Source organism: Microcaecilia unicolor, chromosome 2, assembly GCF_901765095.1.
Source record: "Microcaecilia unicolor chromosome 2, aMicUni1.1, whole genome shotgun sequence".
NCBI lineage: Eukaryota > Metazoa > Chordata > Amphibia > Gymnophiona > Siphonopidae > Microcaecilia > Microcaecilia unicolor.
The window spans coordinates 373,100,978-373,118,983 of record NC_044032.1 but is presented as its reverse complement, the minus strand read 5'-3'; the positions used below and the strand labels follow the sequence as shown (position 1 = coordinate 373,118,983).

The window sequence follows — 18,006 nt, the reverse complement described above, 5'->3', positions numbered from 1 at the left end:
TAGTAATCTACTACCTAAGGATGTATTCCTAACTGATTCCTAACTGATAATTTGATAGTTGAATTAAATTCCCCAAATATGATAGGGCATAACCATGAAGTATTAAAAAAAAATACTGGAACAAAGTTTAAAAACAACTTGAGCCCTAACTGGAAGCCAGTGAAGCTTCCTCAACAGCAGAGAAGCTGAGACATAGCTAGAAAAATGGTAAATTACACTTTGAAGTTTTAGCCCTAGACTTTTTTTTTTTTTGTTCCATTATGGCTGTAAAATGTCCAAGTGTTAGGAACACCCTAAAGCCACTATCATCCCACCCCTGTAACACCCCCAACATGCTCCTTTGTGACTTGGACAAACTACAGACAAATTGCATAGACAGACGTCTGCAAAACAGGTTTTGAAAATACCGATTTGAACATTTGAGAAGATTTGAGAAGAATAATGTCCAAATGCTGCTTTATGACACTTTTTGGACGTTTTTCTCTTTCGAAAATGAGCCCCATAGTAGCCTATGGAGCTTTATAAGTCTAAGTGCTATGAAAATGATCCCCTTTCCAGCTTATAATCGAAAGACAAAAAAGCCTATATTGCGACCTAAATCGGGAGATGGACGTTTATCTCCCAAAAACGAATAACACGGTATAATGGAAAGCCGAACTTGGACGTTTTCAACTGCACTCCATCGCGGAAGCGTACAAAGTTGACGTGGGCGTGTCGGAAGCGTGGTGAAGGCGGGACTGGGGCATGGTTATCACCTGAACAGAGATGGCGCCTTTCACCGATAATGGAAAAAAAGTATGCGTTTGTAGCTAGAATTTAGGGCACTTTTCCTGGACCCTGTTTTTTCACGAATAAGGCCCCAAAAAGTGCCCTAAATGACCAGATTACCACCAGAGGGAATTGGGAATGACCTCCCCTGACTCCCCCAGTGGTCACTAACTCCCTCCCACCACAAAAAATAATGTTTCACAACTTTTTATTTTCACCCTCAAATGTCATACCCACCTCCCTGGCAACAGTATGCAGGTCCCTGGAGCAGTTGTTAGGGGGTGCAGTGGACTTCAGGCAGGTGGACCCAGGCCCATCCCCCCCCCCTACCTGTTACAATTGTGCTGCTTAATGCTTAGTCGTCCAACCCCCCCCCCCCCCAAACCCACTGTACCCACATGTAGGTGCCCCCCTTTACCCCTTAGGGCTATATTAATGGTGTAGACTTGTGGGCAGTGGGTTTTGAGGAGGATTTGGGGGGGCTCAACACACAAGGGAAGGGTGCTATGCACCTGGGAGCTCTTTTACCTTTTTTTTTTGTTTTTGTAAAAGTGCCCCCTAGGGTGTCCGGTTGGTGTCCTGGCATGTGAGGGGGACCAGTGCACTACAAATCCTGGCCCCTCCCATGAACAAATGCCTTGGATGTATTCTTTTTTGAGCTGGGCACTTTCATTTTCCATTATCACTGAAAAACAAAAATGTCCAGCTCACAAATTGTCGAATAAAACATGGACGTCTATTTTTTTCGAAAATACGGTTCGGTCCGCCCCTTCACGGACCCGTTCTCGGAGATAAACACCCATGGAGATAAACGTTTTCGTTCAATTATGCCCCTCTTTGTCACTTAAATATCACTGCATATACAGTGGTGGAAATAAGTATTTGATCCCTTGCTGATTTTGTAAGTTTGCCCACTGACAAAGACATGAGCAGCCCATAATTGAAGGGTAGGTTATTGGTAACAGTGAGAGATAGCACATCACAAATTAAATCCGGAAAATCACATTGTGGAAAGTATATGAATTTATTTGCATTCTGCAGAGGGAAATACGTATTTGATCCCCCACCAACCAGTAAGAGATCTGGCCCCTACAGACCAGGTAGATGCTCCAAATCAACTCGTTACCTGCATGACAGACAGCGTCGGCAATGGTCACCTGTATGAAAGACACCTGTCCACAGACTCAGTGAATCAGTCAGACTCTAACCTCTACAAAATGGCCAAGAGCAAGGAGCTGTCTAAGGATGTCAGGGACAAGATCATACACCTGCACAAGGCTGGAATGGGCTACAAAACCATCAGTAAGACGCTGGGCGAGAAGGAGACAACTGTTGGTGCCATAGTAAGAAAATGGAAGAAGTACAAAATGACTGTCAATCGACAAAGATCTGGGGCTCCACGCAAAATCTCACCTCGTGGGGTATCCTTGATCATGAGGAAGGTTAGAAATCAGCCTACAACTACAAGGGGGGAACTTGTCAATGATCTCAAGGCAGCTGGGACCACTGTCACCACGAAAACCATTGGTAACACATTACGACATAACGGATTGCAATCCTGCAGTGCCCGCAAGGTCCCCCTGCTCCGGAAGGCACATGTGACGGCCCGTCTGAAGTTTGCCAGTGAACACCTGGATGATGCCGAGAGTGATTGGGAGAAGGTGCTGTGGTCAGATGAGACAAAAATTGAGCTCTTTGGCATGAACTCAACTCGCCGTGTTTGGAGGAAGAGAAATGCTGCCTATGACCCAAAGAACACCGTCCCCACTGTCAAGCATGGAGGTGGCAATGTTATGTTTTGGGGGTGTTTCTCTGCTAAGGGCACAGGACTACTTCACCGCATCAATGGGAGAATGGATGGGGCCATGTACCGTACAATTCTGAGTGACAACCTCCTTCCCTCCGCCAGGGCCTTAAAAATGGGTCGTGGCTGGGTCTTCCAGCACGACAATGACCCAAAACATACAGCCAAGGCAACAAAGGAGTGGCTCAGGAAGAAGCACATTAGGGTCATGGAGTGGCCTAGCCAGTCACCAGACCTTAATCCCATTGAAAACTTATGGAGGGAGCTGAAGCTGCGAGTTGCCAAGCGACAGCCCAGAACTCTTAATGATTTAGAGATGATCTGCAAAGAGGAGTGGACCAAAATTCCTCCTGACATGTGTGCAAACCTCATCATCAACTACAGAAGACGTCTGACCGCTGTGCTTGCCAACAAGGGTTTTGCCACCAAGTATTAGGTCTTGTTTGCCAGAGGGATTAAATACTTATTTCCCTCTGCAGAATGCAAATAAATTCATATACTTTCCACAATGTGATTTTCCGGATTTAATTTGTGATGTGCTATCTCTCACTGTTACCAATAACCTACCCTTCAATTATGGGCTGCTCATGTCTTTGTCAGTGGGCAAACTTACAAAATCAGCAAGGGATCAAATACTTATTTCCACCACTGTATTAATTGAGGAAGGAAAAAAAGCTTCAGTGAGCAGGATTTTAGTTCTTTAAGCTCTTCACTTACTCAATATTCTAATGATATGAAAAAAAAAAAAACCTTCCTTAAACAGAGCAAATAAACTCTTGACAGTTCAACTTTTAATTTCTTAAATAAAGCACTTAACGTTTCTAGCAATTAAAGCTGTCAGGTCATATCCTGTAAATTCATTTCCAGCGCGTTTTGTGATACAGAACTGTTGCTTCAGGGAATTAGAAACTCAGTGCTTTTAAATCTTAAAACTCTCAATGCTCTCTTCTGTGTGACTGCTGTGATATTAAGTAACAAAGGGGTCCTTTTACTAAGCCACTGTTAAAAGTGGCTTATGGTAGTGTGAGTGCGTCTTTTGGACGCCTGCTGCGCCACTTTTACCATGGTTGGGAAAAAGGCTGTTTTTTAATGAGCTGCGAATGGGTGTGCACAAAAATTAAAACTAGAACGTACCTATTTACAGCCTGAGCCCTGACCCCCAGTCATTGACTTACTGGTAAGGGCTCACAGCTACTAGTGTGGTACCCATGCAGCGCGTGCCAATGTGGCTACGCTGACTATTACCACCGGGAATGCCCCCTACTGTAGAAAATAGAAAAATATTTTCTACCGTGGGATTTGGCGTGCACCAAACTCAGAATTACAGTCAGGCGCATGCGCTACCCCGGCAGTAGTGCCGATCTGGCAAGTGTTACCCGCGTATTAGCTCTCCCATGGCTTTGTAAAAGGGCCCCAAAGTATATAATGAAGGAATGTTGAGGTGATTTGATGATTTTACTTCACTTGCCCCCTCTTTTTTCGAATACATAGTTACATTGTATTTTTATTTCAAAAAAAAACTGTACATCCCTATTGACAGCCTCTCTTAGGTGGCTAAATTATAGCTACCTTATAAAGCTGAGTTTCAGCCTAACATAATTAGATATATTTTTGGCTGATAAATCTACACCAGTTGACCAATATTTAAGTGGCTAATTAAAGCACTCTGCCAAAAGTAATTGACTAGAACTGAAAATCAACACTGCTAGTTGACTAGGCTCCCTCCCTCTGTCCCCATATAAATAAAAAGTATGGAGCAATGGTCCCGACCACCCAAGTCCCTTTCCTTCTTTCTGCATTTTTAAGGGAAACTGAGGATGAGATGCATGCCTCCATCACTCCTTTCCTTCCCATACAGTTTCAAAGTTTTGCAGTGGCTGATAAACTCCCACACTTCTCCTTCCGTCAGCATTTAAAAAATAACTGCCTCTCCTGGGAGTCTTCACTGGCTTCACTTACTATCCTTCCACAATTCACCCGTACCATGTTAATCTGAAAACAAATTTAAACAAAATACCTCCTAATTCTATAAAAGTCACCACAAATAGTGTTCAATTTAATTGAATATGGACCTAATTAGCACCAGTAATTGGGTTTTTAACAAGGAATTATTGGCACTAATTGGTTTTGGCATTTATGCACATAAATTTAGGTACAGGATGTGTCTACAATTTATATGTGATCTGAATAAGGGGGTGTGGAAGTGGGAGGAGCATGGGTGGAACAGGGGTGCTCCTAAAATCTATGTGCATTGCTATGGAATAATGGGAATCTGCACCTAATTTAGGCAGAAACATTTGCATCATGCTTCAGCTGGTGCAAATGACCGTGCCTAAAGTTAGGTGTGATTCCCAGGCGTAGGCGCTATTCTATAAAAAATGCCTAACTTTAAATGCGGCTTATAGAATAATGTTTTTTTGTGCCATATATACAATCTAGCCAATAGGGGTACTTCAACAACTGGGTGCCTCTATTTAGCTACCCTGAGGCGGCGTACAGTAAGAGCTTATTCTATAATGACACCTGAGCACCCAGGTTTCACTATTTTATACTACCACAACCTGGTATCAGCGTGCCTATCATTTATGGCGTGCCTATCATTTATTTATTATCCATAGATCTGGCATAACTATGAGCACCTAAATATGGCGAGGGCATGCATACTTCGGAGGAGTAGCCTAGTGGTTAGTGCAGTGGACTTTGATCCTGGGGAACTGGGTTTGATTCCCACTGCAGCTCCCTGTGACTCTGGGAAAGTCACTTAACCCTCCATTGCCTCAGGTACAAATTAGTAGTTGTATATACTATGCAAACTGCTTTTAATGTAGTTGCAAAAACCACAGAAAGGTGGCACATCAAGTCCCATTCCCTTTCTCCCTTACAGTATTCTGTAAATTGCATGTATAAGAAAGAGCTCTGAAAAACAAACAACGGAGGAAGAACGCCAAAAAAGTCCAATAATGACCACTTCTGAAACCACGGTAGTAAGAGCACCAAATGAAAGTTTATTGGGACCCTACACGGTCCGTGTTTCGGCTAGACAGCCTTCATCAGGGGTTAATAGCTTGACGTATACAGATTGGATTCTCAATCTCTCAAGTAGAAGAAAAAATTAACGACATGGTGCTTTCCACAATCCGTAATGGGAAAGTAAACATGTAAATCAAATCAAGAAAGAGCTCTGCCCATGCTTCATGCATTTATATGTGCCCCTTGCTAATACATCCTGAGGAAATTAAATGGGTATCTTAGATACTCTGCTGGCACTTTGGTGGGCATATGCACACATACTGTATGTGTGTAAATTCTAGTATTCTGGACATTTACACACGAAAGGTCCAAATAAATGCAGGCACCTAGATGATAGAATTGCCCTTATGTTTGCCAAATTCACAACTGCCTCAAAGGAAGCTGGCAGAAGGTCTTGCTTTACCTTCCTGAAGGCTCAACATCTCTGTATCGTCCTGATAACAACACTACTAGTTTAACTTGGGAAAAAAAAAGACAGACACCCACAGAAGAAGGAAGGAGAAAGCCAGGCAGTATCTAGGTTTGGCCAAGCTATTTAGGCACCTAGTGATGAAAATCAATGCTAAGCAACTAACTGTTTCTACCAATCTGACCTTGTACCTGTCCGCACTCACTTTCTAGGAACCTAATGAAAGTAGGCGTGTAAATTTAAGATCTAAACTCCAGTCAAGTTCCAAAAGGGGCCAGTATGGGTGTCTATCTCGTATTTTGATAGCAGTGTATGAATCTTATGACTCAATACGTGGATATTATCTATGACCCCAACCAGAGTAGGGGCCAATGACTTGCCACTTCGATGCAAAGTGTTCTAAGCTATTTCTTTTCCCATGGTGGACTTGCAAGTGTAGAAAATGCAGCCAGGCAGTCACTTATGGCATGTTCTCCCCTAAATCATTTTACAGCTTGCTATTTCCGTTCCTTATTTTCAATTCTGACTTCTTTTTTAAGAGATTTATCCCTTTCTTTTGCTTATCTTGAACGTATGGGAATAGAGTGAAACAAGTTTATTTTTAAAACTTTTTTTTAATGAATACTTCTACTAGAATACATATCATAGATGACAACCAGGGTTAAGCAGTGATTTCACTCAATATAAACTACACACAACCAACATAAAAAAAAAAGAAATAAACTTACACATTATTTCACACTGAACATCAATTTCGGTGTTTCTATTTCCTCTCTGTGTGCTGCCTTTTAAAACAAAATATATTGACAGCAATGACAACAAAGTAAGAGCTTTTCTCACCGTGTATGACAGGTGCTAACAGCAACAGGAAGCATAGCAGCTGAGGTGACCACATGGCTGTGGGATATGACCTGAAAATGTCTGTGCAGTGAGCTTTTTTCAAAAGAATAAAGTGTCCTTTCGGATCTTCTTCTGTCACCTCTCTGTTAGACCATGAATTGATTTTCAAGTAAAAAAAAGAAAAATGAAAACAAAGTAAAAAAAAAAAAAAATCACCAGTCCAGTTTCTGCAGAGAGAAAAAGAGAGAAAGAAAACATATTGGTAATCACTCCACGTACATTACGCAGTGAAAGCTTTGAAGATGTGCTCAGTCTATAACGTGGTCACAGTTTGCCTGGCTTCATTAGAGATGAGGTAAAATGAATCTATGTTTACAGCCGAGCATATCATAAACACACATTTTTAAAATATTTAATTAATGTACATTTTAGACTTACACATATTTTTTAAAGCAGAACTTATACATGTGAACTTCTACTGAAAATACATATAACGCTGTATCATTATGCCAACAGTTCTGTAACAATGTGCCCAACAGAGGTCACCTATGCAAAGCCTATTCTATAATGGAATGTAGTCGACTAGTTTCCTCTATAGAATATTAACATAACCAGGTATATATGTGCTTAACATGTAGGGCATGAATACTTCTGCCAGTCATAGAACTGATGGGAGTATGAGCACTTATATACAAGGTGTGTGTTAGAGGGTGGCAAACAGGGCAATTACCCTGAGATCCCTTGATATAGGGGGCCCAAAGCGTGCCTGAAGCTGAAGGAGGTATAGCCCGAAGGTAGCCTCCCTAATTTCTACCCCAGGCCAACTCATGTCTAACAGCAGCCCTGCCTAGGTATAGCAGATACCTGTATAACTTATAGTAATTTGTAAATTACATATGTAAGTGGAAGCCCCATCCATGTCCCTCCCATTTTCTGCCCTGGTGTACACCTTCCTAGCAAATAAGAACATAACATAAGAACATAAGCTTCGCCATACTGGGACAGACCGAAGGGCCATCAAGCCCAGTATCCTGTTTCCAACAGTGGCCAATCCAGGTTACAAGTCCTGGCAAGATTCCAAAACAGTACAATACATTTTATACTGCTTATCCTAGAAATAAACACTGGATTTTCCCCAAGTCAATCTTAATAATGGCTTATGGATTTTTCTTTTAGGAACTTATCCAAACCTTTTAAAAACCCCGCTAAGCTAATTGTTTTTACCACATTCTCTGGTAACAAATTCCAGAGTTTAACTGCACAATGAGTGAAGAAATATTTTCTCCAATTTGTTTTAAATATACTATTACTAGCTTAATTGCATGCCCCCCTAGTCCTTGTATTTTTGGAAAGAGTAAACAAGCAATTCATGTCTACCCTTTCCACTTCACTCAGGATTTTATATACCAGCACTGTAACTGCTTATAAACTTGGGAAAAGGTAGACTATGGTACTATTAGAGCCTTTATGTTAAATTACTCTGATTATTTAGTAAAGGAAATTAAGGGAATAGTTTTTTAGCATTTAATGTCTCTGTTACAGTTTCATAAACTAGCATTTAAAGGTACTTCTTAAGAGTTTGCCATAGCATCAGTGAAGAGCACAGCTAAAGGTCTATACAGAGTTTAATGCCCTCCCAATCACCCCAGCTCCCATCCATTCCTGATCTCTGACTTATAGGACTTTAAACCAATTAGGAGGCTAGAAAGTGTAATTAGAACATCCCTATCAGCCAGTAATTGGCTATTAGAAATACAGTCTACTGTAACAACCCTATTTATTAGTATAGCCTAGCTGCTATAACTAGCAATTTTAAGGGACTTCAGTTTACATACTCATACTCAGTGTAGCCTAGTGGTTAGTGCAGCAGACTTTGACCATGTGGAAATGTGTTGAATTCCCACTGCAGAGCTGCTTGTGACTCTGGGCAAGTCACTTAACCCTCCACTGCCCCAGGTACAATTAAGTACCCATCTATACTATGTAAACTATTTTGAATGTAGTTGCAAAAACCACAGAAAGATGGTATATCAATTCCCTTCCCTTCCCATAACAAATCACAAATAATAAGATGCAGGCAGCAGTTCATCAGAGAGGTGGAGACTGTCCAGTCTTTTGCACTAAGTATCATAGGGTTGATTATCTCCCACTTGGTGAGAGGTCATATGTATGTCCTCGGTGCAAAGAGCTCCTAGCTTTCAAGGAATGGGTCCCATCCCTGGAGTCTAGAATAGCAGATTTGGAGGAGCTAAGGCAGACAGAGGGGTATATAGAGGAGGCCTACAGGAACATAGTACAGAAGTCCCATCTCCATTCTAGCAACCTCTGTGCTGCCACAGAGGAGAAATGTCACTTGAAGGGGCAGCATCACCTTGGAGACGCAGGAAGTGATCCTGTGGCCAGGACCTGCCCTCCAGGGGAATCAAAATCCTCTCACACCAAGGATGTGTCTCCAGGGGCTTCTGCCTAGGTGGGAAGGGATAGGATGAGATTCAATCAGTAGGCATGTAGCTATGGATATGAGGATCGCTTGGTTACTTGTCTGCCTGATATGAAGGTGGCAGAGCTCATTCATGACCTAAATAAGGTTTTAGACAGTACTAGGGAAGAGATGGCTGTATTGGTACATATGAGTACCCATGATATAGGAAAATGTGGGAGGGAGGTTCTGGAAGCCAAATTTAGACTCTTAGGTACAAAGCTGAAATCCAGAACCTCCAGGGTAGAATTTTCAGAAGTACTCCCAGTAACAGGTGCAGGACCCAAGAGACAGGCAGAACTCTGAAGTCTCAATGGGTGGATGAGGCGACAGTGCAGGGAGGAGGGTTTTAGATTTCTTAGGAACTAGGCAACATTCTAGGGAACAGTGAGCCTATTCTGGAAGGATGAGCTCTACCTTAACCAGGGTAGAGCCAGGCTGCTGGCATCAACATTTAAAAAGGAAATAGAGCAGCTTTTAAACTAGAAATGGGGAAAGCTGACAGTCACTCAAAAGCCCATGGTTCTGAACAAGGTATCTTGAAGGATATACCAAAGCAGGGAAGAGAAAACATCCCGATAGTGAGGATGCAATAAAGGCTAAAGTAGACCAGGTGCCATTAGATAAAGAGCAGACAAACTTGAAAGATTGCAAATTATCACTGTCAACTGTTGAGCTAGTTAATACGAATAAAAAAACATTGTTTGAAATGTCTATATACAAATGCTAGAAGCCTAAAGAAATCAGATGGGAGAGTTATATAGTGCACAAAATGAAAAGATAGATATATAATAGGCATCTCTAAGACCTGGTGGAAGGAAGATAACCAGTGAGACACTTATATACCAGGGTACACATTATATCACAGTGATAGGGTGGATCAAATTGGTAGAGGGGTAGCATTACATGTTCAAGAGGGCCTTCAATCAAATAGACAAAGTTTTGCAGGACTCAAAATACACCTTGGAAAACTTATGGATAGAAATTCCATGGGTAAAGAGGAAAAGGATAGTGATAAGAGTGTAATTCCATCCGCTTGGCCAGACTGAACAGACAGATGTAGAAAAGCAATTAGAAATTAGGGAAGCTAACAAACTGGGGAACACAATAATAATGGATGATTCTGATAAAGAGGGAAGCTTGGAAGGAAAGGGTGACTAGAAGCTTAAATGCTGAGAGCAGAGTCCTGATAACAAAGTTTTTTCCTCTGCCTGAGGAAGCAATGAAGAGTGCTGGCTAAATCCTTTACTAGATAGTATTGTTACAGAAAGATGGTATGCAGCCTTGGGAAGTTCTTGCAACTTTGTCGGTGATACCAGTGAAGAAATTCAGTAGACGGTAGTGAGAATTTTTTGCAAAGTAGAGAGAAGGATATGAAATCTTTGTCAGCAATAAGATGTTCCATATATATATATATATATATATATATATATATATATATATATATATATATATATATATAATACCTTTTGAAAACCAAGAAGGCCAATAGACAGGTTGTTTATTGATGAGTATAAATGGTCAGTATTCTCAATGAAGAAGGGTAGATAGTGGGGATCCCCATGGGTCTGTGCTGGGACAGCTGCTTCTTAACATATTTATAAAAATGACCTAGAGATGGGGGTAAATGGTGAGGTAATTAAATTTGCTAATGACACAAGGTTATTCAAAGTTGTTAAATCGCAAAGGATTGTGAAAAATTACAAAAGGACCTTATGAGAATGGGAGACTGGGCATCCAAACGGCAGAAGATACTTAATGTGAGCAAGGATCTAAGTGTCATCGCTGATGATACGTTGAAACCTTCTGCTCAGTGTGCAGAAGCAGCTAAGAAAGCAAATAGAATGTTAGGTATTATTAAGAAAGGATTGGAAAACAAAAATGAGGATGATATAATGCCTTTGCATCGCTCCATGGTGCGATTGCACCTCAAATACTGTGTGCAATTCTGGTCACTGCATCTCAAAAATGATATAGTAGAATTAGAAAAGGTACAGAGATGAGCGATGAAAATGATAAAAGGGGACAACTTCCCTATGAGGAAAGTCTAAAGTGGCTAAGGCTCTTCAGCTTGGAGAAAAGACAGCTGCGGGGAGATATGATAGAGATCTATAAAATAATGAATGGAGTGGAAGAGGTAGACGTGAATTACATCTTTACTCTTTCCAAAAATACTACGATTATGGGGCAAGCAATGAAGCTGCAAAGTAGTAAATTTAAAAACAAATTGGAGAAAATATTCATTCACTCAATGTGTAATCAAACTCTGGAATTTGGCCACTGTTGAAAACAGGATGCTGGCCATTGATGGACATTCGGTCTGTCCCAGTATGGCAACACTTATTAATTTACTAATTAATCAATTTATTAATGACATTTATACCCCACATTAGCCCGAAATAGATTCAAGTTCAATGCGGCTTACAAACAAACAATAAAGTAAATAAAACATAATAATGTACAGAATATACCACAAATTAAAATAACTTGAAGAAGCAAATTAATACATGTGCAGTAAGTAACCAGGGATTTAGACTATCTCAAGGACAAACAAATAATTAAGGGTGGATAGGTGAGAGCATAATTAGGCAGAACTAAATGGGAAACTAGATTAAAAAAAGGGTGTAGGTAAAATTCAAATAGAGTTCTCTGTATTCAGAAAGGCCAGACTGAAGTAATGTGTTTTTAGAAGACTTCTAAAAGTTAGGTAATCATCTGTAATCATCATTATGTTTTTAGGACAGGATGTGCAGACATACAGCCTTTTCTATAATACATGTGAAATGAACGTCCATGTGCTGGTGATATCCGGTACAAACATCCCTTTTACAAACTGAAATGTCCAAACTATGAATGGAAAAACAACAAAGGACATGGATGTCATTAAGGCAATGTAGAAACATCCGTATTATAAAATGGCCTCAAAGATATTCATGTGGAATAGTCTAATGGTTAGAGCAGTGAGCTGCCAGTAAGGGGACTCTGGTTCAAAACCCAATGCAAGTACTATGATCTTTTTTTTTCTATCATGGGTCCTCCAAGGACGAAAAACATCTGCTACACCTGAATGTGTACTGCTGCTGTAATAGCCTTCGACCTTATATGGGAGAGGTGTACATTCAGGTACAAAAGGTGTTTCAGTTCCTGGAGGGTTCATAACTACAAAAAAAAAATACAAAAAGCTGAAGTAGGTTTTGAACGAGCATCACATTGCTAGTGGCCTAGTGGTTAGGGTGGTGGACTCTGGTCCTGGGGAACTGAGTTCGATTCCCACTTCAGGCACAGGCCTTGTGACTCTGGGCAAGTCACTTAACCCTCCATTGCCCCAGGTACAAATAAGTACCTGTATATGTAAGCCGCATTGAGCCTGCCATGAGTGGGAAAGCGCGGGGTACAAATGTAACTAAAATAAAACCTACTATTCTAACCATAAGGCTATTCCTCCACTCCACATGGATATGTATGTGGCCATATTATAGAACACAAAGATTGGGAATGGCCATAAAACAAATGAATCAGGATGATAAATCCATGGAGGCTTTTGCATATGTTCTTTTCCTAGAACTTTTCATGTCTGGATTCTGTCCTGTTTTTGATCCTGATCGCTCAGGGGACGACTCCTGAAGAAGGCTTAACTGTCGAAACACAGCCAGTGTTGGGTCCATCACAGCTGTTTATCTTGCATTACCATTTTGAATAAAGGTTGTGGTTTTTATCATCCTGATTCATTTGTTTTGTGGCCATTCCCACTCTGTGTTCTGTTGGTACTTTGTGGGAGTGAACTGGTTCATTTTTCTTGGTTACACTAGTGTGGCCATTTTATAACATAAATGTCCATAGTTCCTGAAGCTGTCACAGAACCCAGTATCCCTTGCCAGTTCAGGGGGAGGTGGGCAGCAACAACCATTGGAAGATTTAACATTGAGGGGGTGACTTGCTTTAATCCCTCCAGTGGAGAGCTGCTCTTTCACAGCACTTTTCTGTAACCTGGTCATGCCAAGAATCAGGTCTAAATACCACCATCTAACTTTTCAAGCATAAACACCCTTTCTTCTGAAATTGGAGTTGGACATCCATATCTTGGGCCCCTCCCTAGTCGCAACCAAAACATACCCAGCCTGTTGCCCCTTGCCAAATGGACATACCGGAGTTTTAGAAGTCCATATTCTGGCTTTATAAAACTGGGATTTGGACATCCATGCAAAATGAATGTTTAAGTGCTCGTTTTCAGACATCCAAAACACAAATAGAGGGGTCTTTTTGCACAGGTGCGTCTCTAGTGTTTAGCACATACGCACTAAAAACGCTATCGTGCCATTATAAAAGACCCCCCAGAGCCTCTAAAATAAGGGCCTTTTAAGTTCTGTGGATAAAATTTGCCACTAAATATACCACACTTTCTCTCTCTATATATACATTTTATAATTCTATAAAATGACCATGAGAATGACCTCCTATCTACTACTACTTATCATTTCTGTAGCGCTTCTAGACTTACGCAGCGCTGTACACTTGAACATGAAGAGACAGTCCCTGCTCGACAGAGCTTACAATCTAATTAGGACAGACGTTTATCTATACTACACATTTACAACAGTTCTGAAAGTTTGTGTACTGTAGCAATCTCTAGTATGAAACATGCCTGTATATTCACACATTTAAAAGTAGTGCAGCAAATAAATATTAACTGGTTTACTACATTTGAATATCATTTATGTGTAAAGACCTTTGCAAGAAGAGAGGCAGCTATTTCAGTTCACTTGTAAGTCACATGAGACACGTTCAAAGAACTTAAAGCAGTTTAGTCATTCAATTCCACAAAGAAAACACACTGGGATAAATATTCCCAATTCTGCAGAGCTCTTTCAAAGACTATCAAGAAACAACTGAAGCAGAGATCATCAGATCTTCAAGCAACTCAGTCATAGTTCTGTTTGTTGCCTGGTTACTTTAACTCAGAATCAATATTTTTGCCACATTTTTCCTCCCAAAATTGAGAGAGAAAACACATTCATGACATTGCTGAGCTTTTAACTGTGACAACACCAAAACAAGAAATGTGTTCACCAATTTTATTTCCTACAGTAAATCTTTGTAAACACATTCACACATATTCACTTGGCTGAAAGGATGCTGAGAAGATTAATGTGATGGAGGAGCCTATGGACTAAAGAGTATTGAAGCCTACGGATGGAAAAACGTATGTTTGCATGACCATTAACACAAAAAAACTTGGCATCTCAATTTAAATGATTGGTATCGCATGCACATCTATGCAAAGAATCTTGTTAATGTTAAAAATAGTGAAATCATATTTGCACTAGCAAGTTGCGTTAACTAGTCTGTTAGCCAGAGAGGTACAGTAAAAGTTTTTCACTGGCTGACATTAGTACATGGAAGGGCATTCTCAAGAAAACATCTAAGCCCTAAAAAAGAAGGTCCTGCTTACAACGTCCAAAAAAACTGTCCTGCTCACAGATATAAACAAGAAAAACGTTCAGATTTTCTGTTTGATTATGGCTGAGAGTTGGATGTTTTGCATTGAAAAGGTCCAAAATGAATAGCCATATTTTGAAGTGAAAGGTCCAGATTTGAACAACAAAAAAAAAACAGGGACATGAACATCTGTCTAGCATCATTTGGCCACACAGCTCTCCCTGTAGAGCAGAATAGACTAGCGATTAGTGCAGTGGACTGTAAGCCAAAGAACAATGGTTCAAACCGTACTATAACTCTTTTTTTGTAAATGTGGTCCCTCTAGGACCTGAAAAATAATGCTATGCCTGAATGTCCATCACTTCAATAGCCTTCAGGCTTGCAGGTATCTTATATATTTAGGTACAGTAAGTATTCTTCTGTTTCTGGAAGGCTCAGAATTATTAAAAAAATAAAAATAAAAACCACCACCAAAACAAAAGAGCTTAATTGGAACCCAAACCTGTCCATTGCACTAACCAGTGAACCACTCCTCTGACCTACTTGTTGCTTTGTTCAGCATGGCCATAAATACCCGCAACTGGTATACAGCCTGGTTTTCCATTCCAGTTTCACTTTAAGGGGAGAGGGAGGAGGACAGCAACCAGTGGGGTATTAAGGAGGTCATGCCTTAATCTCTCCAGTGGTAAGCTGCTCAATTAGAGCAACATTTTGTAACATGGACATGACTGAAACAGGTCTAGATAAAATCATCCTTGTTTTTAGACACAGACGTTTCTTCTCATTCAAAAATTCCTGTTGGATGTCCTACTTTCGGGCCCTCCCTAATCCCAACCACAACACTCCCCTTACTATTCAGACAAACTGCAGTGTGAAGCGTCCAAATTCTGAATTTCCAAAATCAGGATCGCGACAGTTTTAGCAGATGAAATGTTTTTAGGCATTTTAAGATGTCCATCTGCTTTGAAAATGAGCACCATATGTAAAGAACTGATGGGGGGCTTTGATTTCTCTTTCACCTCTCTCCCCAACATATAGTCAAGATTCCCATGAGATAAGAATTCAGTCACTTCCATCCACATGAGGTGCTTGAGTGGTGCACAACCAGCATACTTCAAGAACTGTGGACCTACATTCCTCTTTCATTTTCATTCCACAATGATATCCTAATCAATGAGATCTATGACCCTGATCTGACCTGTGAACAATTCCTTCTTCATCATCTATCCCTTTTGGAGGTCTATAGCACAAGGAAGAATGCCACCTCTTATGCTCATGGTGAATTAAAAAGTATTCACAATGGAGAGGGAGAACATCAAGATCAAACTTCATAGCAAAAGAGCTCAAGGAGTATGGCCATGGGCCAACTGGATGAACCACTGGAGGCACACTGAGAAATCAAGGAATCATTTAGGGGGGAAGGTATCAATGTGGGCTACCACTGAAAGGTTATTTTACCACATCATGCTATTTTAGCCCAAGGTCCCTTCTTATGTCATGAGTCCCTGTTCTATAATAGCATGACCATCTTAATGGTAGCCCACATTGATAACTTCCCCCCTTATTGGCCTGACATGCACCATTTTGGCTTCTGCTTGCATCAGGAGTCAGATATGGGTCATCTTAATGGTACACAGCGAGTGTGAGCTTTATAAGTAATATCTAAGAATCACCAAACTGCAAAACAAATTTGAAAATCCTTCTCTCGGAGAGTAGCACCACGCAGCACAACAGAGGGTCCAGGTCAATAAATGATTCCTTGATTTCTCAACATGCCTCCTGTGGTTCCTCCAATTGGTCTACGGCCTTACTCCTTGTGTCATCTTGCTGTGGACTTAAAAATTATGCCTTTTAACCTCCACACAGGTCCTTAACCATTCAGCACATACTCTGGAGTAAAGCAACATACCAAGCACAAATGTGAATGTTGGAAATCAAGGGCCATAGATTTATTGCTCCAGCACTGACGTACAAAAAAAACCTGAGTCTATTGATCCTCTATATTTTATACAGAGGAGCCTGCTTTATGCAATCCATTACCTGATTTTGTGTAAAATTTGCTCTGCTGTGCAATATAGAAAGCAATTAAAGGCATACATGTTCAGATAGGCTTTTGCTGCTATTTAGTGACAGTTGTTGGATTTGTGATTGATTATATTTAACTCCTGTATGTATATTTTACTTCATGTTTTTCGAGTTATTTGTTGAAAATATTTTATTATGTATGTTCTTTTTGAAACTGCCTAGAACTGTATGATAAAGGGCCCCTTTTACCAAGCTGCAGCAAAAAAGGGGCCAGTGCTGGCATTGGCGCGTGTTTTACTCACGCGCTAAGGCCCCCTTTTACTGCAGCTAGTAAAAGAGAAGTCTTGCCTTCTTGCAGGAAATGGCTGGGCAGCAAGTAACGCACTTGCCGCGCTGCCATTTCGGGGGGAGCCCTTACTGCCACCCATTGAGGTGGCATTAAGCGCTCTCGTATTAACCCAGAAGTAACTGGGCAGCATGCGACATTGCCCAATTACCACCAGGTACACTCCGGTGCTACAAAAATAAAATTTTGTAGCGCCAGAAATTATGGCGCGCTAGGGGTGGGAAGTACCACCGGGCTGCTGCAGTAGCCCGGTGGTACTTCCTGTATAGCGAGTGGTAAGCCCACGTTGGGCTTACCGCCTCTTAGTAAAAGGACCCATAGTATTTAAAATCCTGTTGCCTGGCACCCTATGTGCCACATTTCAACAAGATGGTGTACCACAAGCCAACCCAGCCTGCGGCATAAGCCAGGAATATAAAGAATGGATCTTAAATTATATAAACCTTCCTATATATCTCACAGTGTCAAATTAATGTATCTTTTGTCTGTAACTCTGAGTTGCTTAAGACTAGGGTCCTTTGCAATTAGAGTCCTAGAATTTCTGATTGCCTTCTAGGGCTATCTGTTTTTACTAAATCCATTAGTCTTTTGCAACACATTCAGCTAGCAAGCGTGGAATTGAAACATACTTAATGAAAAATAACTATGCAGATTTACACTATCCCTTTGTTTACACTATCCCTGTGAAAAGAATATCCACTAGTGATGAGTATTCATTTGAAATTATATGGAAATATCAATGATATTTTCCATATCATTTCATTTTTAGGCTGAAATGACTGAACGAAAACAGAAATTTAAGAGCCTCATTTATCAAGCCACACTAGCAGTTCCCTAACGGCAATGCAACAGATCCCATTCAGAATGAA

General features: G+C 40.7%; 1 protein-coding gene across 1 annotated transcript in view; it reads right to left on the bottom strand.

Annotated features, from left to right (window-relative positions):
* The window catches only part of ADGRL3 (adhesion G protein-coupled receptor L3), a 1,077,673-nt gene extending 1,070,599 nt beyond the window's left edge, over positions 1 to 7,074 (bottom strand). The window contains 1 exon segment of the mRNA XM_030194565.1: positions 6,852 to 7,074. Coding sequence (XP_030050425.1) covers positions 6,852 to 6,906 — 55 coding nt within the window. The 5' untranslated portion in view covers positions 6,907 to 7,074.
* Between the last annotated feature and the right edge of the window lie 10,932 nt (positions 7,075 to 18,006).